This window comes from Micropterus dolomieu, linkage group LG01, assembly GCF_021292245.1.
Source record: "Micropterus dolomieu isolate WLL.071019.BEF.003 ecotype Adirondacks linkage group LG01, ASM2129224v1, whole genome shotgun sequence".
Lineage (NCBI taxonomy): Eukaryota > Metazoa > Chordata > Actinopteri > Centrarchiformes > Centrarchidae > Micropterus > Micropterus dolomieu.
In genome coordinates, this window is record NC_060150.1 from 28,210,169 (window position 1) to 28,235,409 (window position 25,241).

General features: G+C 39.6%; 2 protein-coding genes and 1 long non-coding RNA gene across 6 annotated transcripts in view; 2 read left to right on the forward strand and 1 right to left on the reverse strand.

Annotated features, from left to right (window-relative positions):
- Positions 1-3,203: 3,203 nt before the first annotated feature.
- On the reverse strand, positions 3,204-17,570 carry snx16 (sorting nexin 16). 3 transcript variants are annotated; one of them, XM_046063422.1, is made up of 9 exons: positions 17,415-17,570; positions 15,375-15,912; positions 15,072-15,158; positions 12,014-12,162; positions 11,118-11,187; positions 9,833-9,969; positions 9,496-9,618; positions 7,712-7,750; positions 3,204-6,328 (listed from the first exon to the last, which is right to left on the reverse strand). In XM_046063422.1, the coding sequence occupies exons 2-8, from the start codon at positions 15,768-15,770 to the stop codon at positions 7,732-7,734; spliced, it is 981 nt and encodes a 326-aa protein (XP_045919378.1). In that variant the 5' UTR covers positions 15,771-15,912; positions 17,415-17,570; the 3' UTR covers positions 3,204-6,328; positions 7,712-7,731. The 3 variants fall into 3 exon arrangements, with proteins under 3 accessions (XP_045919378.1, XP_045919373.1, XP_045919370.1); XM_046063417.1 differs by having other exon boundaries at positions 7,707-7,750; XM_046063414.1 differs by lacking the exon at positions 7,712-7,750.
- Positions 6,205-11,048, forward strand: LOC123979494. The gene is made up of 3 exons (XR_006827231.1): positions 6,205-7,018; positions 9,500-9,747; positions 9,850-11,048. It is a non-coding gene; the product is annotated as an uncharacterized LOC123979494 (long non-coding RNA).
- An 864-nt stretch (positions 17,571-18,434) lies between the features above and the next one.
- LOC123979465 (leukocyte elastase inhibitor-like) overlaps positions 18,435-25,241 on the forward strand; it is a 12,643-nt gene continuing 5,836 nt past the window's right edge. The window contains exons 1-2 of one of the 2 annotated variants that reach the window (XM_046063401.1): positions 18,435-18,488; positions 18,985-19,166. In XM_046063401.1, the coding sequence (XP_045919357.1) occupies positions 18,990-19,166 (177 nt within the window). In that variant the 5' untranslated portion in view covers positions 18,435-18,488; positions 18,985-18,989. Of the gene's footprint in view, positions 18,489-18,782; positions 18,838-18,984; positions 19,167-25,241 lie in introns of those variants that run through there. The other variant, XM_046063393.1, reaches the window with a different exon arrangement.

Genomic DNA, 25,241 nt, shown 5'->3' on the forward strand with positions numbered 1-25,241 from the left:
TTTGCTAAGAACAAATAAATATAAAAGAAACTGAGATCGATCCGGGACTTGTAGATAAGACGGCTCTTGTTTTACAAACCCCATTTCCAGAAATGTTGTGATGAATTTCTGCCAGGTAACTATAACTATGACCATTTTTCTTCCTAAAAATATCCCTTTAATATGGGGTTAAAAAAAAAGTTAATCACATCAACAAAGCAGTCTAAGGAAAAGTGCAAGTTCTAATGTAAATGTAATAATTTAATTTTACCAAAGCACTGACTGTATCATGGCCTTTGAAAATCCACTTTACTGCATAGCTGTTACTATTGCTGGTTGATAAAGTCTTGTGGTCAGTGAGTTTGTTGGCATTCATTTTCTTGTTAAGCCATTAGCTCTGCAGACAGCTTACAGTCTTAAAGATTTTGTTTTTCAGTCTTGCCCTGTGACCCTATGACATGCTGACTCGTCTGTTGTGTCAGCTGACCATGTATTTTTGTCTGTAACTTGTCTATAATGATGATGCCTTGCTTGAAGAGAATGCTACCAGCCATGAACATAAATAGATGTAGATACAAACACACACATGAACAACCCTTTGTCTCTCACCGACACAGTTTTGCTGGAAGTTCTCTGAATGTAATCATTAACTGACAGCTGATAAAAACTGAAGAGTGCACTCGCTTTGGTGGGTGTGTCAGAGGTGTTACACAAACAGCAGTAACATATATTTAAATCCCACCATATTAAAAAAAGGCAGTGTATTGCATTTGCATAACACAATAGGGTGTTCAACGTACCACTGTTTCCATTTAAATAAATGTTTTGCTATATTATGTCCAATAACCGGTTGCAGAATATGGTACTAAAGCCCAGAGTGCAAAGCTTGCCAGTCAGTTTCATGGGGGAGATTGAGTTGAAATCCATAAACAGTGTTCTGATGTAGGTGTTTTTCTCAAGGTGTGTGAGTGCTGAGTGCAGAGCAGTGGAGATTACATCATCTGTGAATCTGTTGGTTCTGAATGCAAACTGTTGAGGGTCAAGGCTGGCTGGGATGTTGTTCTTTGTAAGCTCAAAGCACTTCATTGTAGACTTTTTAGGTACAGGGATGTTGATGTATGTCCTGAAGCAGGTGGGAACACTCTCCTGTGAGAGTGATATTTAAAAAAAATGTCAGTAATAACAAACTAGCTGACTGGCACTTGGACTTTGCAGTTATGAGGTGCCATGTGATGTAATAACGTTAGGCTACCAAGGTTGCCGTGTGGTGCAGTAGCAGTGGCATGCCATTAGCCATGAGCAACCAAAAAGACGTGATATAGGCATACAGTATTTTATATTACACAAACAGAAACAGATAAAACTAGAATACACAAATCTGAACCATTTACTTTTGTAAAAATACACAAATAAACTTTACTCTCTCAATGCAAAAGTAAGCAAACAAGCAGCAAAATGTAACTGGGACAAAGTTTTAATTAACCTTGGTTGTGGCACATAAATTTGGCCATCTTGCAGTGTCATGCAGATTTTGAGATACAAACTACACAGCATAAGGTCTAGAAAGTTTGCATCCTTATCACAAGTCAGGAATGTTTTGACTGACCTTCTCTCATGTCTTCACACTTACACCGATCAGCCGTAACATTATTATTAATGAATGACCTGCCTAATATGGTATGGTAAGTCCGCCTTTTGCCACCAAAACAGCCCTGACTATCAAGGCATGTACTCCACTAGACCTCTAAAGGTGTGCTGTGGTATCTGGCACCATAGTTAACAATTTAAGGATCATTTCCATACCTTACAGGGTACTTTTTTGACGAATGTACCTTTAGGGAACAGACATGATCCCTATTTCTCTGTGTTAAGTCCTGTAAGTTGTGAGGGAGGCCTTCATGGATGGGACTTGTTTGTCCAGCACATCCTGCAGATGCTCAGTTGGATTAAGATCTGGGGAATTTGGAGGCCAAGTCAACACCTTGACCTAATAATTTTTAATTAGAATCCTGTAAATATCATGGTTGATTACACTATTAACTGCAAACACTTGTTTGGCCACAATTTTGATTAATATGTTACAAGAAATGTTAAAGACATACCTTTTCTATTACCACAGACATAAAGTTATGTGTATTTGCACATTATGACTGTTTAATCCAGATAAACAGCTGTAGACTTATAAAAACTGAGCACTACAGCTTTAACATGCTGCAAGTACTCCCGTGGATGGCATCCAGCATCTGTTCACTGCTTTTCCTACCACTTCTAACTACTGCAGACCAGGAACAGCCCACAAGAGCTGCAGTTTTCTAGCAATAATAATTTGGCCCTCATCAAAGTTGCTCAGATCCTTACGCTTGCCCATTTTTGCTGCTTCTGACACATCAACTTTGAGGACAAAATGTTCACTTGCTGTATAAATCCCACCCACTAACAGGTGCCATGCTAATGACATAATCAGTGTTATTCACTTCAGCTATCAGTGGTCATAATGTTGATGCTGATCGGTGTATGATACACCAGTCTAAATGGTTATATTGACACATTCTGCTTTATCACTGCTATGTAACACACACCTCTGTGCAGTACAGTAATACAGTACTGATCATCAGAATGTTTATGTTCTTAAGCACGATTTCAAGTAATAAGTTAGGGGTGTTACACCTGACATGCAGAATCAAATTCTACATTTCACTTACACCATTTCACTCACTATGGCCCTATTGGATCTTTGTGTAAGTGCATTGAACAAATGACTAAATGAAGCATCATTTTCTCCAACTGTAGAGTGAATATGGCTGGTCTAATGCATCCCAGGATTGTTTTACAAAACTCAAAAGTGGACACGCCATAGGGGACTACTTCTACTTCTATACGAGCAGCCGTAAATTAAACATACCTCCCTTCAAAGACTAATAAACAGGTGTCACAGGGTACACGCGTAGCAATATCTTGTCTCCTAAACAGCTAGAATAACTATAAAGTACTCTTGAGAGCATGCAAAGCTGCACGAGCATCCACATGTGTTATGTTGAAAATGTAAAATGTTATTTCAACCAGCTAGAAAAGCTAGGCGTTGAAAAATCAAATCTCTGATTTATAAGTTTTTAACGCTCCGACACTATACATACAGTCCCCTCGTGAGTAAAGCTGCTTCATTTTTAAAAGTTGTATTTCTTGGGTTACAGCTGAAAAGATACGGTGGTGGTAAAGAAAGAGGATTTTTCTGTGGTAGGAATTTATTACATTTTGAAAGCATCACACTTAAAAAGGGCCATACAGCAAGTGTAAGCCCACCTCATCTTTTATTTCACTCAAGCACAAACTACTCATACCATCTGATTTTAAGGGAGCAGACTACAAATGTGAGGAAACAGAAAACATTCATGTGTATTCAATATATCATTCTGTGTTTAATTGTGAGTGAATTACATTTTTCTTCCTGGTAAACATCTCTGCTATAGCATGTGTAACAGTATCTACAGTATCCATTTCAGATTTAGCAGTGAATTATCCCGTTAAATCAAGGACATTAACAGTGATACCAAATGTTATTCATATAAATCTTTTATAGTGCAACTATAGGTGGCTATCTTTGAACTAAGACTTGGCATTAATTTATGTAATATTACAAAAACATCGTCAGTTCAATCTAGTCCAAGCAACGACATATACAGGAGTGGCATTTAAAACATTAGTTCCATCAGAGTGACACAGTGGGATTGTTTCATGTCCTTCACAAATCTATAAAGCTATTTTAACACAAAAGACACACACACACAAAAGAAAAGTTAACTGAAAGATTTTCAAGGCACTTAGAAGTATGCATGTAGGGCATTAATAGAAGAACATGAACAAAATTCCATATACACGAGTCACATAATTAACAAATTAGTTCCAGTAGGGAATCAAGACAGACCAGTGATAGAAAAGGCACGTTTCTGTCTCAAACAAATGTAGTAAAAACCAAAATCCTAGCAAACAGTATGTGTTGCCATTCATCCATAAAGTGCATCACATGTCCTTTTCAACCTGTTGTTCTTGTACACTTCATTAACTCATTATCGAAGAGCGAAAACAACAGCTGGTCAGCATGCACACCGCCACATGTGAAATCTCTGCCTCTGCCAAGTGTTATTTGGGTCTAAAAATATGGCTTTTGCGGATGATGTGTAGGCCTGGTAACATTCTCGATGCTTATACAGAGCCAACTAGGCTGAATAGTGTTTATCAGTTGCTTATGTCATGAAATACCAGTAGAATGGTTCTGCATCTTATTTTTAATAGTCTTGATTTAATAAACCCAAGGCTGTGTTGTTAAAATAAATGTGACAGGCCCCTGCTCTAAAATGTCCCCTCCTACTGTTTTCAGAACTGTGTCTAATCAGTGTCTAAAGTCAAAACATCTGGATTTCTTTCAGGTAAAGTTGCACCACTGTGATGTTATGGGGGGCGTGTTTCGGCAGTCCTTGAATGGAGCTGAGGTTCAACTTAAAATAAATAAATTATCAACTGTTTGAGTTTCTTAAAGGGTTATTAGTTCACCCAAATTACAAAAAAACACCACCACCACAAAAAAAATTGTTCTCACCTACTCTTATTGCAGACAGTTGTGGTTTTATGTGCAGAGATTTAAGATATCTGGCTAATAAATATCTGCGTCCACCCTAATACAAAGGAGGTTAAACAGTTACTCGGGATGTTAACCAAGATTGTGGTCAAGATTGTCCACAGCTGTCCAAAAAAAACAGTTGAATGTGTTGAGAGTGAAAATTTTTCTCAATACGCCACAAATTTACAAACTTCCAATCAGCTCAATTCTATCACGATAGAGGCAGAAATCTTAGAAGTGGATATCATAAAAGGTCCAGCAGGTAAAACCAAACTATCTGCATGGCAACACACCAGCAGGTGTAAGTAGAAAAATATGTCTCTAAAATGGTGAACTGTACCTTTAACTATATTCATGTCACAATATAATCTAATGTAACAATATAAGCCCACGTCAAGTCTACACTCGTTTAACAGTCAAGGGGCCCGAAGAGGTCTGGTGGAAATATTTATGGACTTCACTTAAACTGGCATAAGGAGCGCCTAGAAGCAAAGTGATGCATGTGTGTGTATCCAGAAACAGTGGAATGTGACAGGGAAATGACATGATTAGTTTACACATAGGCGATTAAAGTCCTCAAAAAGCAAAAATAGGCCACATTCCCTTGGTTCTCTCTGGATACAGCATGTTACGGTTTCTTACATTATTACATGATTATACTGTCACTTGCAGGACTGTGTTTGCCACAAATGACACATGGCACTAAAAACACGAGGGAATGTAGGCTTTTAGATTGCTAAGTGAGCATGACTGAAAGTGAAAGTTTCCCAAGTAAGGTCCGTCTACAACCTCAATGAGAGTCAATGGCAGTGACATGGAAGTACCCGCAAACACAATGTTATAAATCCTCGACACCCACCTGGTTACTAATGCTTATCCTGAGACATTTCATTTGTCCAGATTTTTTTCTTATGTCTATAGCCACATGGGAGCGTTGTTTCTCTGGTTTGAGAATAGGGCTTCTTGTCACAAGTAAGGAACCATAAGGCATTGGTTCAAGTTTTCTGTAGATTGTCACAATTGTGAATGTCATCAAACCACCCAATGGTGCGAGTCTTCAAGTTGTCATCATTTTTTTGGTCAAGAAGCCAAACTTTGGCTTTGTGACCGCAGGATCAAATTTGATCCAAAATGGCGGCCAGGGTAGGAAGTTCAAAAGTCAACAAGGAGGGCTGAGAAATCCCCACAGTTTAGGAAGATCAACTTAGTCTGAGGATTTCAGAAGTATAACCATGCAATTCCAGATATAGTTATTGTTCTTATAGTAAGTTGCACAAGATCTTCTGTAGGTGTCAGATAAAATATCCCATGACCCATTGTACAGGGGGAAATTTAAGTGAAACAGTCTGTTCCCTTTAAACCCTTTACAAACATCTCAAGATAAAGGCTATGTCAGATCCAACTCAAAGACTGGAAGGTGAAACAACGGCTACAATCTGGAAGGTGGAAAGGGGAGTTGTGATGGGAGGAGGGAGTGGTACAGTCAAAGCAAGGACAGAAAAAACAAACATAGGGTATTGAATATCACTCAAACACAAGGAAGGCAGAGTGGTCCAGTGGGGGAGGGGGAGGGGGAGGGGGGAGGAGAAGGAGAACAGGAGGACCAGTGTTCGTTGTTAGTGTTCCAGCTTCTGGTGGTAAAGCTGAGTGACCTGGATGACCGGAGGAGAGCTGCTGAGCGACGGCCCACACCAACAGGCAGAGGATCGCACCGGTTGGACCTCACACCTGCCGCTGGAGAGAGGGAGGTCACAGCAGAGGAAATACATTCAGTGTTTGACTCATTCACCTCCACTTAAATCACTGTACCCCAGGTGACATAAAGCCAGAAAAACTGAGAGGATCCAATAGGAAATGTACAGTAGAGAGAGTAGGAGAGATGCTAATGTAGCCCAACGTGTGAGCTTCCTTGTGGGAGGAGACAGATACTGCACGACATGTTGTTAACACCAGCAAGTTACAGTTAAAGTACAGGCCCACTGAAAAGACAGCAGAAAGAATCCCTCCCATCTCGCACTTTATGGCAGATAATGGAGAAAAGTATCAGGACCTTTTACTACTGGTCTACATCCTCAAATATAACCTGCAGACATCATATGTTGTATACAGTACCAGGAATCCACACTCTAATTTATGACTAGACCCAAATCTAGGTCTTCATTACTATAAGCTCCAAGACAAAACATTCTGAGATGTTGTTATAAAACATCAGAGATATCAAATGTCCATTTGTTGAATAAATTACTACCAGGAATCCTTTAAGATTTAGTGCTATGATTAGTTTACAGACTTTCAAACACATATGTATTGCTTTGCCTGGCTGATTTAACAATGGGATTTTCCTTGTGTGTCAACACAATTTGTTAACAGATGGGGAGAGGATGAAGGAAGACCTGAAACGCAACAACCTACAATGCCCGCAGAGTGAGCATACATCACCACGTGAAAGAGAGGCACGAACAGCATGTGTTAGTAACATTTGATGCAGGGGAGCAGTGCGGCACAGCCAAGAGATTTACAGAGCACAGAACACTGCAGTACAATGAATCCAGACCACGGTTGGGACAAATCATTTTCAGGTCAATTTAAAAAGTGGAAATACTCTTCAGTACTTCCCTTTACTTTCTATAATTTGGCCAGGTGTTGTGACAACCCCGTTCTTTATAATTAACAAGAACTCTCTGGAGTTTAAATGCGAAGGGTGTATGAGAAGATATTAGCAATTTTCCTAACTTAGGAGCATTGAAACTGAACGGAGCCCAACCTTGATAAACATCATTGAGTGCAAGCACTAAAAAGATGGGTTTGTTTGTTATTTTTGTTTGTTTTTCCGGGTAAATCTTCATACTATACTCATATGTCATATGTAGGGCAAGAATGGAGAGACAATAACAGCATCAATTTACTGTACTTATAGCATGTGAGTATAGTATTAAGACTTGAAAATCATTCAAACCAATTCTTTAACACCCTGATACCACAAAACAGGACACCTCCGTTGTAATACAGCAGGTAACAGTGGGATGCATGTTACTGAGTTACTGAGTACTGTTAAGAGTAAGAAGAGACAGGATGCTATAGGGTAAGCCTGCTGAGCTGGTATTTGAAGTACCTCACATGTTATGGGGCCCTTTTTGTCAGATTGGGGCAGCACTGCTGTGAAATATAAGGGCAAAAAAACACAAGAAGGGAAAGGAAACATTTTAAAACATTGATGAAAATAATAATAATAATGGTAATAATCTTTTCACTTTAAAACCAACACTGATATCTTTACATAAGTACATGCAAATCGATAACATTTCAAAAAGGACAAATCACAGACTGATGAGTTTATCCAGACATGTGCTCAAGGTCAAAAGTCTTTGCTTCCAGTTTGGGCCTGAAATTCATTAAAAGGAAACTATCAATCAAGTTCACTGCAGTAGAATTTACCTCAACTGAAGAGGGATCCAGGCCCTTGCTTTACATTTGTATATGTGATCATATTTTAGTAAGAAACCTCAAGGTTTTTCAACTGTTGATGCAAACTCAACACTCCATCTGTTTCACATTAAGAGCTTCCAGCGGGTAATGTGGCATAATTCATTTACTTCAGCGTAAGGCTTAAAGGCAGAATGAATAGGATTTGTTGATTGTGGTTTGTAAACACAACCTTCAAAGTTGGCCCCTCCTCCCCGGGTCAACGACTCCAGAAGCACACGCCTAATGCTGTATAGGACTCTGTAGCTGTATCAGTTCTTCAGTGTTAGAGAAAAAAACACACTGCCCAACAACATGTTAGCTATCCGCAGCTATAGATCTACTCATTACAGACACTGGATCTCCAACGATCAACTTACTCTGTTGGTTTAGGAATTATGGCAACTACCGGCGTGGCGTGTGTGTTAGACACAAAATTATTCTAAGATCAAACTCAGCACTACAGACCTCAAGGGTTATTTCCTTAAAACATAGTTATTTGCATTAAGAGCAGTGTTAGGAGTAACACGTTACAAAAGTAAGGCAATTACAGTAATGTATTGCTTTTTGCTGTAATGTAGTAATATAACGCATTATTAAAAAAAATCAGTAATATTATACTCCTTACAATCTCAGTAATGCGCGTTACAGCGCAATTTAACCCAAAATTAAGTGGTGTTCTGTTTTTTTAATAATTCACAAACACCGAGAAACATTTCAGCACCTGGAAAAAAAATCCACGAGTAAAAGATTAACATTATTTCCTTTTGTGGGAATCAGATGGTCCACATTGTAGGCAGGGTGCAAACTACAGGGGAGCTCGACTCCTCTTAACAAGACGGTAGCTCCCCTGATGGATCATGCGTAAATAGATTTCTATAGGCTGTGTGTTTGTGCTTTAATGAATTACTTTCTTAAATAGAGAGGCTGCTGTCACTTCATTCTGTTGGAGTGTCTGGAAATTCAAATAATCAATGACATTATGCTGCTGTACCTCGTGTGTAAATGCGCACAGCGTCTTTCTTAATGGGGAGATGATTCATCCTATTGAGACGGATGACTAAACAATAAAAAAGGGTTGAAATGTCTCTATTTGGACAGCCTGTTACCCTGACAGGAAGAAGCAAAGGTATCGGTGCATAATTTATGTGCAGCATTCCATGTTCACCCCTTAACCTAGTCCTCGACCCTTGAGCCACATTCGAAAAGCACTGGGAAATTAACTTTGGGTTCTGTTTTAGTGGCCCCCAGAAAAACAAATCGGGGGGAAAAAATGTGTTGTTGTCATTTACTCAGTGTAAAACAGCTAACTGTATTCGAGGGGGAAGGGTGTAGAGAGATTTACAATGTGTTTGGCATTTGTGGTGGTTGTTGGTGCATGTGCTCCTACATCTTATTCACTACTTAATATGTGTGGTGTTTGTGTGTGTTTTTTTTACCCAGTCTCGACAGGCATGTCCTGATCAGCCTCTGCAGCAGACGACTCCACATCTGCATCTGCACTGCTTTCACTACCCTGAGCTGACAGACCACACGGAGACTCTGGGCTTACAGACTCACCACTGGCACAGACAGACACACACAAACAGATGGTTCTTACTGATTACATTTAATGCTATTTAAGCAATGAGAACTTTAGTGTTGTTATTTTCTCAATTGCAGTCTTCTGGTGGGAACCAGCTGTATTACATGTATGTAATTTGTATGTTACATGCGAGTCTAACCCTTATTCTCATACCTTGTATTATGTGTGTGTGTTAATGCATGTCTACTGACTTGATATGTTTCTCCAGCAACAGGATGGCCTGCTCCCTCTCCTCTAGCCTCCTCTTCAGGGAGTCGATCTCCTTCTGCTTCTCTAGCAGCTCCTTCTGGAGACGATAGTTGCTCTCCTCCAGAGTCTCACAGAACGCCTGGAGGCAGGCGACAGCAGAGAAAAGAAAAACAAAGACCATTTGTTTCCAGCGGAAACGAAGGGTTGAGGGAAAATATAACGGGCCACACAGGAGAAGACAGGGATAACATTTCTGAGCAAGAACAAACATAATCAACAAGCAAACCTACAGGCAGGCTGTACATTCATCCCAAGGCATATTTAAATCTATAATTGTTTACAGGTTTTAAATGTCTGCCTGAAAAAAATGTCCACATTAAGTAGGCTTATTTTATGACTGCAGCTATAGGGAGCAAACTTGTGACATGTTTGTTTTTTTAATTGCCTGTAATGAGAGTGAGTTCCTGCCCTTGTCACCACATGCCATCAAACTACTTCATATCCCTGTAAAATGTGGGACGGTATCATTTATAAATGTTTAAATACAGTGTCCATATGATACCTGAGGTTTGGTAGTGACTTAAAAATTATACTTTATTTTGCTGAGTATAAGCACTAAGCACTCAGAAAAACACAACAAAAAAACCTACAGGTCCAGTAATGCAGCAGCTTTTATTTTTCACACAATTTCACCTTTCTATTTTCCAGGTTAAATGTATTTTCCTTTTAAATGTCTGTGATATCTGCTAAATCAGCTAAATGCATGTATCTTTTCTGTGTATATTGTGTATATTTATCTGTATGTTTCTGTGTTGCAGTGGCTGTGAAAACTAAAAGCAGCAACAGACTTACTAGATATCCTTAAGCTGATGATACACAGAGCAACTTTTAGAGCAATCATGCAGGGCAACGTTGCTGTCAATGGTAATGAGTAAAGATTACCGCTGTAATCCCCTTCCCCACCACTCCGCCACCCGCACCGCCCCTATCCGTTCAAAACATAGTTTGACTTGCCACTAGCAAGATTGCCCAGCAACATTGCTCAAAAAGTTGCCCCGTGTATCATCAGCTTTAGTGTCTATGGACATTTGTGTAAACTTCAGATATTTGAAAATGTTTTTATACTCCCAGCTATGCAAAACATAATTGGTTTATCAAAACTACTATATGACTGTTCATTACCAAACCCTATTAAAATGACAAGCATGCTCTTTAAAAGGCCTTGAAGTGATATAGATAGCGGCACAAACACACAGTACATATTTCTGCATGGACATGCACACTTACTCTGCTCTCCTCCAGACTATCAAAAGGCCCAGGTGGGTCATCCAGACACAGAAACTCTCTCACTGCCTGGCTGTCAAGGAGAGCAAACAGTGTAACGTGAATATGCGTGTGCATTCTTGTTGTTATTGCACAGACCAGTGTGCTCAGTAACAAAAACAAAATCATACTTCATACATACATACATATATATATATATATATATACACACCCTGGTCCACATAGCACTGACTTATCCAGCAGAAAATAAAGAGTTAGAAACCAAGATAACAACTTTTGTCTGTTCTGATCAGTGTCGGCCAATGCCTGCACTCACTGTGGCTGCAATCAGTGTGACAGCTGTGGAGTGATGTTAGAGCTCCCCCTTTTGGGTTTTGAGAAGTTGGTGAAAAAGTTAGTTTCAAGCCCTATATGCCTTCAGTCACCATCGTCTATTCTAAATGTTACCTTGTTTCTCCCTTCCTAAATGACAGCAGACCTAATCTAAAACCATTACTGGCTAGCGTTAAATATATATTGTTATACAGTAGAAAATAATGCAGTGGAGTGACAAACTACCCCGCTCTCCCTTAAACACCAGTCACGTTGTGAAATCTACAGCAGAACCCAATGTATTTTTCTATTTCATTAATAATAATTGAATTAAACATGACTTTTCTTTGTTTTCATATCAGCACTATATATCTGCCATCGGCCATTGAAAAACCCGTATCGTTGACCATTAGCTCTGAGGTCACTGCTTTATGCAAAATGTTTGGTGATAGTTGTGACATCTAACTTTGAATGCTTCATAATTTACTGCAGGAATTATCAATGATCTGGTGACTACTTTTTAAAGCACACAGTTCACACAAAAGGCTAAATAATTCCTTTTAAAAATTAAAAACAGTGTCACGTACCAGTTGGAAATGTCCTTGTGTGCAACCAGGTTTTGCAAAAAGGCCTGTAATCCCAACTGTCTGTCTTCCAGGAAGTCGCTGTCATAGTTGTCTTTGAACCACCGCTTGGGAGGTAGTGAGAGGCGGAAGCCTGGGAACATCTCCTTCAGCTAGAACACGCAAATACAGACAGAGCCAGGGATGAGTATCACATGATCTATCCGTTTCGTTTACAGCAGTTACAATAACGAGGTTATTGTCATGCATGGACATAACGCAGAGACAATATAGAGTTCCACTGTGCAAACTAAACCGGTATAAAAATTCTTTTGTTCCTGTGTCCACACGTATGTTGAATAACAGTCTATCTTATTAATTTTAAATTTGTAAATTAATTGTCTTTCCTCTTTTTATACTTTTTATACTTGTATATTGTATATTTCTATGTACATGCAGCAACCATGCAGTCCAAAACAAATTTCCTTTCGAGGACAATAAAGTATACTACCTACCTACTACCTACCTACAAAAGTGGCAAACTTAGTGATATAAGAAAGATAGTACATGCTGCTGCTCCCTGAAACACTCACACTCTAATTCTGCATTACATGCTCTTATCAAATAAATAATGAATATATTATATATAATTTTATTACAGCAAATTACCGACTAGCACAGATTTGTAAAAAAAAGTTCTATTGTGTGAAAATGCGCTTCAGAACATTATGTTAACAGGAAACATGGGGGAAGACAGTCTCCTTTTATCACTTGTCACAAGCTGAATTTCTTCTGTCTGCATATGTTCATAGTGTTGTGACAAACCACACTGTGCCGGTGCCATAATGCTGTCAAGTAAAGCTGGAGTCATGCATCTTTGCTACCAATACCGATATCAATATTTGAATGTTTAAGAAACATTTGTCCGACAATAATAAATTGGCCTTTTATACATTTTCTACATAAATAAATATTTTGATAGGGATCCCTTTAAATGAGCTATTTATCAGTTGTAACCACAAAGCAGCACATTTGCATTTGAAAAACAAACTATTTCTATTAACTCAAACATGTCTTTATTATTTCTGTACTTAATTTTTTTTAATTACAGGTGGACATATACACAAATGCCTATATATCTGTAAAAAAAAACCCTGACAAAACTAAAGCTATTAGCAGCCAATAATATCAGCTTGCAGATATTACCATACTGAGTTGCTGCTGTGGCTACGGTCGCTCCCCCCTTCACCTCTGGCAACACATCAATACTGGTGTGCCAGGGTGAGAATGTCGCCTCAGACACTAGATTTAAAAAATGAATACAGAGAGATTTTTCTGGCAGCGATAGGCTTAATCAGCACAGTGTGAACGCGTTTGGCAACGGCTTGAATGTAACGGCCGTTCATTTATATGTAAAAGTAACACACGCCTTAAACCATTTAACCCTGAACTCCATGCTGCTGTGTACACAGAACTCAACAGCAAATAATGTACATAATACAATGTTTCAGTGTCTAACACAGCAGGGGGGGATTGCATCATTACACCAAAATGTGAATAAAAGAGTTGTGTAGTTGTGTTCTCCTCTGGAGAACACTGAGATGTTTTTTATAGACATTAGGATCCATTTTTCTGAAATGAAAACTTGTCACTATACCATTATAAATTAACTCAATCCAAAACCAGTTGCTGCTCTTTATCAAGAACTAGGACTGTCCACTTCCTCTGTACTGTCGGTAGTTACTTTTAAATCATTGTTGCGTGCACTTCAAGAGGAATTACAAAACATTGCCAAATGCTTTTACTGCACAAACTTACTTAACTGTTGTTTGCCTTGCCTCCCTTGAGTCTACTGTTCATTGTCCTGTGCTGACTGCCTTTACTGGAGCCTGCTGAGTTAATCATGCCTACCTCCAGCCTTCACTCCGGGTGTAAACATTAAAGAACTGCTTGGCAATTTACTAAATCTTCAAAAAAGAATTTTTGACTACATGTTGTCATCTTCGGGAAATACTGTAGTGATAACAGGCCCTGATGTCAGTTTCCTCAGCAGGAGGTGGAATGGTGTGTGCACGTATGCACACCTCCTTGTTTTGACAGTTGGTAGCTTGAGCTACAGCTATGTGCATAAACTTGGAATAGGGCAATGCTCCACACTACTACACAAAAAATGTTTGGTGCCAGCCACACAGTGTGGGGAAGTGCTGCGTATTTAAAACCGGATCATGTATTGACCATGCTAGGTTTCTCTGCTGCCGTTTTAGTTAATTACAGGTGCTTGCTCAGCCTTTGGCTTGTGTGTGAGGTTCACACGCAGCAGGCAAGCCCTCTTAAACAACTGTAACTTCACTGCTTTTTGCAATACTTCTTGATGTTACATATATGAATATCATCAAATGTTTGTACTTTTGTGCCAAACTGATTACAAATGCACTTGGTGTTGAAACATTTCCCGACTGTTAAATATATGACCAATGAGGTCTTTACAATTACAGTACGTGCATGGCAAAAGACCATCCAGTACAGTGTGAAGATTACTGCTGCCTCTGTGGAAAAAACCACAGGAATGGAGAAAAGGATGTCCACACCCCTTCTCTGTCCTCTCTCTCCTTGTTGAATGTAGGGTGTTCCCATAACCTGTGTCTCTATTCTTCTTGCCTGGGGTTACTGTGTCTGATTTAGTCAATTGTGCATTGCAGTAAAAGGTTTTATCAGTATTTTGTCGGCCTCCAGATATCATTTGTTGCAGCTTTCTAACCATCATCATTTGTTGCTCTAGGTTGTTTGTCCTCACAGTGTCACACGGCTTAATATTTTTCCCTTCTGTAATCTGTGATTAGACTGTCCTTCCTGAAACCCCGGGAGACCTGTTCCCCTAGTTGGCTTGGGCCTGTTGGATATTCAGGAACAGAAGGCTTCTTTGTGTAGATCTAATCGCTTCCACAGTGCACTCAAAAACAAAAACCAACCATGCTGAAAGCAATGCGTTGATTAACAAGGGCAGATGATCACAAAATAAAGCTTCAATTAGGCCTAAATTTGGGACTGCGAATACCTTCCACACAAACATGCCCACACACACCTTGTCGTTGAGTCTGGAGAAGTCTGTGTACCTTCTAAAAACAACCCAGCTCTCATCTGGAGTCTTCCTCACCAGGACCTTGAATACCTGCAGCAGAGATAAGACAACACACACATTGTAAAGCCCTGTTTACTGCAGAAGTACAGGACTTGTGAGAGATTGTCCTCTACCGACTTAACATGTGTGATGACTAAACATGATGCCTTCAACCTAGAATCACATCACAAGACAGTTGTGCCACAGATACGATAAGTTCCAAAAGGCCGACGGGATGATATATAATCCAATTTTCTGGTTTCATACCGTGAACTTGGCCCTCTCTTCCATGACCTCATACCCTAGCAAAGTGGGGGTAATAGGCCTCTCCTCATCTTGCTGGCTGCCAGCAGGACCCGATATGGAGCGAGGACAGCTGGAGTACTCTATGGAGGGCTCTAGAGTCCCGTTCACCCTGGCCCGTGTCACAGTGCTCTGGTGGAGTGGTGGTGTCCTGCTCCGGTTGCCTCTGTCCATGCAGCGGGATTGGCGTTGGGAGCCTAATGCCTGGTCTTCCCCGGCCGCCCTAGTGATACAGGAAGAGGATGAGCTGCTGGAGACGCTGCCCAGTGATGAAGCTCGCTGTGGCCGCCCGAGGTTGCTGCTACCCCCTGACCAGGCTCTGTCCAAAGGCACAGGGACGGGCACAAAGGGTGATGCCATCTTCCTGAGCTGTGTGCTCCTGCCCTTGCCACCGCAGTAGCCAACAAAGCTTCTTCGCACCGACACTGACCTTGTGGCGGAGTGGTACTGTGTGATGATGAAGTGAAGCAGTAACGCTCACGCTGAAGGGCTGAAGAAGACTCTGAGTAAAAAAGACAAGAATCATTTGGTATGTACATTGTACTTCTGATCAAAACTAACTACAAGCGTCCTAAATACAGACTGCAAAAATGGGATCGTAAGAATCCCATTGAATTTACAGCAATGGAGCAAAATCTGTCAGCGAACATAATCCTGAAATAAGGGTACCAGACTGCAAGGGCAAATGAATTATTGACAAGAGTGAGCTACATGTCATTCATAATTTATGAATTTCTGCATTATGTGTAAAGTTCATAATGGGAAAAGCATGTCAAGATCTGTACATAATTAGCTTGTCAGATCATCTTGTCAACTGATTAGCTTTTCCTGTTCTAACTGAAATCTGAGCTGCAAAAGAAATGAATGAGCCATGATGCTTTAATTTGAGACAAAGGAAGAGGAAACTGCATGTTGGTTTTCATGGAAGAGCGCGGTCTGAAATCAATTAATGTTCAGACTGAGAGACTGGCAGCTACCTGTCAAACATGTTCACATTAGTTCAGCATCTGCGGAGCTTAGAGAAGCCAGCAACGTGCTTCGGTGGGACTAGAGTTTATAACCCTTAACAGGCTAGTAATACACATTTTATAGGGCGCATAGAAATATGTAAGGCCAGATGACACATCAACAACAACACAGAAGTACGAACAGTGTAAAAGATAAACATAAGGAGCTAACAAATGACAGATCTTGTTTATTGCTCACTCATGACTCGTGCAGTTATTTTGGTGCTTAATAAACATGACGAAACAGCTGGGACGAACCAACGTTACCCCCAACATGGCAACGAAACGCTCGCTGCCTAATATTGTGCTTCATACTTTTTAAGTCACATTTTGACATCAAGTTAAGTGGCTTGTGATGTAGCTAGCGCGCTAACCTAACTGCGATACGTTAGATGCCGTCATTTTACCAAACAGTATGAACTCCATTAACAAAATGTGCCAATGTGTTTAGTTAGCTAGCTAGAGTAACGTTGCTGTGCTTATTGATTCAGGGCTGGTAACTAGAATTAACATTAAAGTAAAACAGGTAGGCCTAATACAGCAAATACTGTTATAGGAAGCAACCACCAGGCAACGCAGTTTTTAATCATAAGTTGACTGCAATAGTTTCAGCTAACGTTAGCTTAACTAGCTAAGTCAGTTGACGTTACAGTTGCTTAACGTTACTATTCACAACAGTCCAAACAAACCAGGCTAACTAACATGTTATTGAAATAAGAGATTCTTATAATATAAGATTGATGCCGAATTGGGTTCCAGTTATACAGTTCGTCAACGGTATACTTTTATTGTCTTTCTGATAACTTATTTGGCCAATAATAAACAAGGCAACGCTTAACCGATTAATTTCTACACGGCGTTTGGCGTGTCTTCCATTCCCCTGAAAGACCCTGGCATAACGTCCAAGGCATTACCTTCGCCTTAGCTGGTAAGCTAGGACGGGCAGCCTATGTTTACAAAGCTAAGATTACGCATGATGACAAGGACTTAAGCTTACCGTAGAAGTCCCGTATCTTTCCCTTCAAAAATAAGTCTGATATAAAGCCCGATGTCTGGTTGTCATGTTGCTGTTTATCCACTGCAGTATCTCCTCTCCTGTCCTCTTCATGTTAGCTCGCTTGAATTCAAACCACGACCGCTGCAGTGCTTTAAGATATCCACATGAGGGCGCTGTAACACATATAATATTGGACTGAACTGTAATACAATTCCGCAGCAAAAAATAGTTATAATTTGTCAGAGCATCCCATCTGGTCAGCACATGCACACGCTACAACACACAGAGTGTCTTTGTCATCTTCACTCTTCATGGCCTACTGCCAGTTATTAAAACTACTTTATTTACCCTGTAGATAAATTATGTGAGTACAGGCCTATATAGTGCTAAATAACTGCTGTTATGTGAAGTAGCATGCCACTGATGATCCCTGGAGCAGCGCAATGAAACCAATGCACATACAAATATGTGTGTAAGTCGGTTTCCTTGCATGACAATGATTACACTTGCAAAGGTATTTGTTGCAAAGTTTTCCAGTCCTAACTTTGAGAAGCCCAGTTTGACACAGCAGTTTGCACAAGCTGCTTAACTTTTAAAAATTACAAATGCTCAAGAGCATCTCAAATTCACTTGACCTTTCCAGACAAATAGATGCTTTTGAACTCTATTCTGTTATGCCACAACATCAGCATCTGCACTGACAACAGATACAAATACTAGGCTCTGTTTAAACTATTGTTTTTAAGATGTGTTATATAAAACTGATCTTAAACTGGTTTTAATCAGTTGATTTATTTCTGGGACTCACAGTGCCTTCATAAATGAGAAAATCCCATTTGTATACATCAGTATCAGTTTATTCTATTCATTCTTATCTGGGGTGTCTAATAGCAGCTGTTAGCAGACAAATCACACCCACTGGCACAAGACATTTACCCAAAGCATAATATGGGCGGGCGTGGCATTCACTGATGGGTGTGATTTCTAGATACTTTCTCGAGCCACGGCAAAGCTCAAGCTTCCTTTAAGTGAATCGTTCTGGATAACTTGCTGACTTGAAGAAGTTTTCTGTGAGTAAGTACAGAATGTGCCAATTGTCACATGATTTTCATGATAAGAGTGACAGCAAGAGATAACCGGCTCCAGCCAGGCTTTGCGCAACTAACACTGCTTGATTTGTGCCCTTTTCACCTAGTTTCCAAAGACAACAGTGATTGAGTAGTGATGAGCAATATCTCTGTGATTTTATTGAGTTTTACCAAGTACCGGGTGACATTTAACTTTTGTTTAAGAAGATTTAGACTTATGACCGAGTAGAAAAAAATGGGGACTTACACACTGGGGAAGGGATAGCATTGTTGGAGGACACTGCTAAGTTGTAAAATGTGGCTGTGGCTGAAGAAAAGAGATGGATTCCTATCAAGTGAAACTTTTTTTAAAGCTTTTGTTATGATGTCAAATAATCAGGACAACACAATTGTCTAAACAGGAGAGTGCTACTTATCAGATGAAAGCGTATAATACTACAGTTTGTAAAGAAAAATGCTCTTCTATCCTTTCTTTGTATTAGAGAAAATGACGACATCAACTCCTCTATCCAAGGCCAACACCACCTTCTCTCTGGCTTTGTTCAAAAAGCTGAGTGATGACGACAAGACTGCAAATGTCTTCTTCTCCCCTTTTAGCATCTCTTCTGCCCTGGCTATGGTGATGCTGGGGGCCAGGGGCAACACAGCCAAACAGATGTCAGAGGTACAATACACACACACACACACACACACACGTACACGCACGCACACGCACACACATGCACGCACGCACGCACACTTAAATTCACACTGTGAAAATTAACAGTACAGAAGTTACAGTTCTTTTCCTAACACACCCATTTGGATTAAGTGTTTATACAGGCACACGTTCAAATGTCATTGCAAGTCTGGATCTGGTTTCATCACCATATTATTGCATCCCAAGATTAATAAAAAGGCGTGGTTCAGGTTTTAGGTTCTGTTATGTGCACTGGTAATCTTATGTATTCTTGACACAGAATGGCATTAGAGATGACAGGACGGTTTAGGTCAGATTTTTCACTAGCTTTGTCCAATATGTTCAAATGTTTGCAACTCTATATTGAAAACGTCTGATATCGTGGGACACATGGTAGAACCACAGTTGGCTGTAATTTGGGGCACTGGGAGAGACTGTCCTCATAGATGACTTACACTATGTTGATCAAAGACCTTATGCAACTCTTTAAACTGGAAAAACAGGTCAAATTTTTTTTTAATATGTATTTATATGTATGTGTATTGTAAATTCTGTCCTGTTGTTGTAATATTTTATAGAACTTATACACAGTGCTTACTGTTTTTCAACTAAAATACAAAAAAACAGACTTAAAAAAAGAATTCTCTCCCAAAAACCTTAACCTAGCTGACAGTGAGGTGTGGCAGGAGAAAATGCCTGCACAGGCATTATTTACTCATTCTGTCTCAGCATCAGCAAAAATGTCAGGGGTGTGTTCTGTTCTGACACACACATAATAGTTCTATTTCTCTGTAAGTAGTAGACCACAAAAATGATCTGCATGGTCTTAAGTGAATTTCACTGGTAGAAAGTATCTAAGTACATTGAGGTTTTTACTTGTATTTTACCTGAGTATTTCCATTTTCCACTTTATTCCATTTCAGAGGCAAATATTGTACTTTTTACTACATCTATTTGTAGCTGTAGTTGCCAGTTACTTTTCAGGATCAGACAAAAGAAATGCATTTTTATAGATTGAACAACTCAACAGGACGGGAGTAGTTAAGATTAGTTCCAAGTCGACAGTATTGCTTACATGTTAATGCATAATGTTTTGCATGATGAATACTTTTGAGACTTTAAGTTCATTGTGCTGTGAATGAATTTAACTTTGTTTTTACCACATTTTTATGTTTGACAGCTACTGTCCAGAATGGAATGACCCCTGGCTGAAACTGTACTGTTACAGAAATGTACTATGCAAATCACAAAACTAGTCTAAGATAAAGGAAACCAAAATTGAAAAAAGGGACAAGGGTAGGCGCATTCTGTACACACTATAGTGTACAGTGGAAAGACACTATTGCACTGTGCAGATAGTATAGGAAAACAGGAGTAGGAGTTGTACAAATGTTACACTGCAAACCTGACAACCAAATATGGAGGAATTGTGCCTTGTGTAAAAAGGCTTGTAGATCAAGTAACAATTGCTTTAACTGTAGTAACTGCAATGAGCCAAAGCAAGGCGAAGCTTCACAGTTTCAATGGGAGTAGGAGTAGATGAGTGTTTGACAGTTTCTGATGAACATTCATGGGAATTTTACTTGTATGTGATTCTGACATAGGTTATGCGTAAAAAGAGTAGAATCCTGAGTCATCAGTTGTGGTAAGGAAATCTTGTATGTACAGGCATGCCTTGGTGCGTAATTGTGTGATTGACATGACACAGTTGCTGTAGAGAGGTTTCTGTTTGCTGGCCTGTTAACAGAGAGTGCAGTTGCAATGCTTCAGTTTTGGTAAAACCTGTGCAAAAATCTGACCTGTCCACACACACACACACACACACACACTATTGATGTTAACAGAAATGATAAGAGAAACTGTTGGCACCCCCAGGTCCTATGCTTCACTGAGCCAGAGCAACCGAAGCAGGTGGAAGCACAGCAAACAGAGCCTCCGAAGCAGTCGCAGATGCAGTCGCAGATGCAGACGCGGATGCAGATACGGACACAGATACAGCAGTCCAGCAGATTGCCACAGTATCTGCGCAAGGTGGTAACGAAGCCAAAATTAAAGGAATGATTAATGGTTTGGCTTGGGTGGTGTCATCTGGTGATGACATCTGAGATTTGGGTTCCAGTGTATTTCACACTTAATTTCCCACTAGACAGAAACTGGAAATATAAAGTGTTATGTGACGCTTAAAACAGCAAAACAAGCAGATGTATGCAGCAGGTGGAAAATTCACTGTCTTAATACACACCAACAAAAGTACAGCATACTAAATTTTCTTTGGTCCCCTGTGAAAATGTTGTGGATAATTGTGTCTGCATATTCTTTTTAAAAAGCTTCCACATGGGTTATTTTATATTTATGTTAATAGTTTGAAGGCTCTTGTTTGGTCAGTTTTTGCCTTTTTTCATACATTCTTTCCAAAAGGTGCTCAGAGTCTCATAAAGAGAAATTAAACTTCTAAAAACTTCAGGCTTGTTGGAGGTTTTGCCAAGGATCACTCTAATTACAGTAAATTATGAAAAAAATGACACCAAATTCATCCATTTTATACCAGTACAGTAGCATTATCCAAAAAGAACTTACCTCAATGTAACCAAAGTTAAAGTTCAGATTTGTCTTCCTTGATAATGGTTGCCTCAACATTCAACACAGTGTATGCAAACTGTAGCATGGTACCCCAGGGTTAATGATGATTTTGGTGTTTATTCTAATCATCTATCTGGTGGGAGGTCAAGGCCAATGATCCATGTTAACATAGTAAAAAGTTGTCTTTCATCTCTTGCTGGCTCAGCATGTCTTTATAACACGCTGGTCTTCTCTGGCTTTTCTAGTGCCTGAAACCCCAGAATGGCCAGGATAGTATTCATGCTAGCTTTGCCCAACTGCTGAGTGAGCTCAACAAGGCAGACGCTCCCTACGCCCTCAGCCTTGCCAACAGGCTGTATGGGGAGCAGTCCTACCTGTTTGTTCAGGTGGGTGTATGTGAAGCTGTTGTACTCAGCATTACCGAATTTATTGGTGAGAGAGGGAACTGCACCCCTGTAACTTAGTTATGTGGATCGAAGATTACGACATATCTCAAACTTGTAAATGTGCAGGCTTATTACCTTGCCTTCTCAATGTTCTGCACATCCAGTTGTATCCTTACAGGCAACATGTACACTGTTGAGAAAACATTGAGATCCCTTGGTATACATTTAAAGTAAAATGTTCCAAAATAATGATAATGATATGACAGTAATTTTATTTATCTAGCACTTTTCAAGAAAGGAGCACAACGGGCTCTCCTACGCAGGGTAAAATGAAATGCAACAAAAATAAGATTTAGGTTACTATAAGAACAGCAACATAAAAAGAGTTTTATTAACTATTAAGACAAGTAACTAGCTTTAAAAAGCTAGTGAATAGTTAATACAAGCTAAAATGCATGTGAACATGCAATTGAATTAATTACCTGACCTAAAATAGAACCCGTTTGGTTTAGACTACCAACAATTGAATTCTAACAAAAAGCTTTGGAACCATAAATCATTGCTTTTAATTATGACATTTAGATTTGCCATCTAGACAAAAAAACATGAAATGCCTACTTGTATACATTTGGATTACTTACCTATTCATACAATGTCATGGTTATAGTGGTGAGTCTGTTGGCTATTTAAGGTCTTGGTGTATTCAGTTATGTACATTATGTTTTACCCATGTGATGCTCCTCACCATTAAATCAAATCCTGATATGCAGTTGCAGTAAAAAGAAATGCTACCTGTATTGCTCATCCAGCTAACAGTATGAGGCAATTGGATGATCAGCTCTCAAGCAATCCTACTTTCAGCTCTCCACTCATGTTGCCTTTATTTCAAAAATAAAAGTTTGCTGTTCGCCGGTGTAAACAAATCCCTCCTACATTCAAAGAACTGATAAATGTTAACATGCAAATGATACTCACGCAAATGAAATAATAGTCATTGAAGTCTCTCTTGCTTGGTTAATGTGAGTATTTAATTGTGGTGTGAGTATTCAAATGTGCTGTTTACCATCACAGGAATTCTTAGCAGAAACCAGAAAGCACTACAACACTGAGCTGGCGTCTGTGGACTTCAAAACCAGCGCAGAGGCGGTCAGGGTCGATATCAACAGCTGGGTGGAGAAGCAGACACAAGGTATATCTCACAATAACATGTCCACAGTACATTACGGAGATGAGACTTGCCATAAGAGCTACAGGGCTCTGGTATAATCGACTGGAGGAAATTAGACAAGCAAGCTCTTAATCACAATTTAATTAGACCAACCTTTACTTTGTGGCGTTTTATAGGTTTCTATAATATTTTTTCCTCTTTTTCCAATGTTCTTTGCCTTTGGTCTTGTTTTCCGAGAACTCTGTAACTCTGTGCATCTCTAGTTGTTCCTCTTGTTAGTACTGCTAGTAGTTGAAGTAGAATAAGTAGCAGTAGAAATCTAATTTTCCTGAATTTTGCATGAAAACATTGCATGAGCCTCTGTCCCTGTCCTTGTCTTTGGCTCTGCTCATTACTGTTCACCATGCAGGTAAAATCAAGGACGTGCTGGTCCAGGGTGTGGTGGACAACACAACCAGGCTGGTACTGGTCAATGCCATCTACTTCAAAGGCAACTGGGACAAACAGTTCAAGGAGGATTTTACTGTTGATGCTCAGTTTAGAATAAACAAGGTAACGCTGCACAAAGACATCCCTGGAGGAACAAAAGCAGCATTCGAAAATGCCAAGTATGTATTGCAGTTTCAGGGACTGTGAAGTTCGACTACAAGAAATGTGCATTTTGTTTGCTGTTGTCTTTAGAATGAAACTAAGCCGGTGAAGATTATGTGCCAGACAAGTGATTTCGCTATCACCTCCATTCCTGAGGCCAACTTCCAGGTAATGCCCATGTTCTTCAACAGTGTGGTTTTTGCCCATGCCTGTCTGTCTGCCATACAATAAAATGTTTTAATCATTTGCGATCCGATTTCAATGAAATATGTTAGAAAGATTAACCATGATCTACAGAACAATAGGTTCCATTTTGGTGATGATGGAAACCATCTGATTTATAGTTTTTATGATCCTTTCCATTGCCATAACTATGAAATGATAATCAAATTATCTTTAAATGAAAATAAATAAAAGCAGAATATTTCGTACAGATCCTAGAGATGCCCTATAAAGGAAAGGACCTCAGCATGCTCGTCTTCCTGCCCAATGAGATAGAGGATGACACCACGGGCTTGGAGAAGGTAGGACATATATACACATACAGATACAGTAAACAAATGCCTAATTTTAAACAGACAGACTAATAACTGATATTGCATCCACACTAGCTGGAGAGGGAGCTGACCTACGAGAAATTTGTGGAGTGGACTCATCCAGACAAGATGGGTCAAACTGAGGTTGAGGTGAGGCTGCCTCGATTCAAGATGGAGGACAAGTATGACTTAAAAGACGTCCTGACCAGCATGGGCATGGTGGATGCTTTTGATGTCACAATGAGAGACTTATCTGGTGAGACATATGCTATAAATGTATATATTCTGCATGATTACTTTAGGAGCACAACATAACTGAACAGACAAAAAAAGTCAAATATGTAGACCAAAGAAAAGATGTTACTGTAATAGATTAATTGGAGATTTCTCAGAAGGGCAGTGCAAAAACACTCACTGGTTTAGCAGAGACAAAAACATTACTGGCTGGAAATAAATACAAACATCATCTATCACCAGCACTGTAAGGAAAACAGAAATATACAGAAATGTCATTAAATGATCAATCTTTCAAAATATCCAAAAGGTTGTGCTTGAAATCATGCCAGCGTGATCCGGCCACAGTGTGTTATCTCAATTTTCCCTTTTTATATTCATATTTGCAAGTTTACTTTTGCACCCTTCAATATGCTTGATTGAGCAAACATGTTTTAGGCTATATGAAGGCAACATGTGGTAGGCTATATGAAGGCAACATCAAAAGCAATTAAAAGCTAGGATAAAATAGCACAAGACTCCTAAGGGCTAAACAACAAGCATGACAATAACATGACAGACATGG

Bases quoted from the DNA above. Each gene is read 5' to 3' on its own strand.
- snx16 (XM_046063414.1), bottom strand. From the start codon at position 15,770: ATGGCATCACCCTTTGTGCCCGTCCCTGTGCCTTTGGACAGAGCCTGG. The intron at 15,159-15,374 runs GTATGAAACCAG...TCTCTGCTGCAG, and splicing joins AAGAGAGGGCCAAGTTCACG to GTATTCAAGGTCCTGGTGAG. The intron at 12,163-15,071 runs GTGTGTGTGGGC...TGCGTGTTCTAG, and splicing joins TCTCCAGACTCAACGACAAG to CTGAAGGAGATGTTCCCAGG.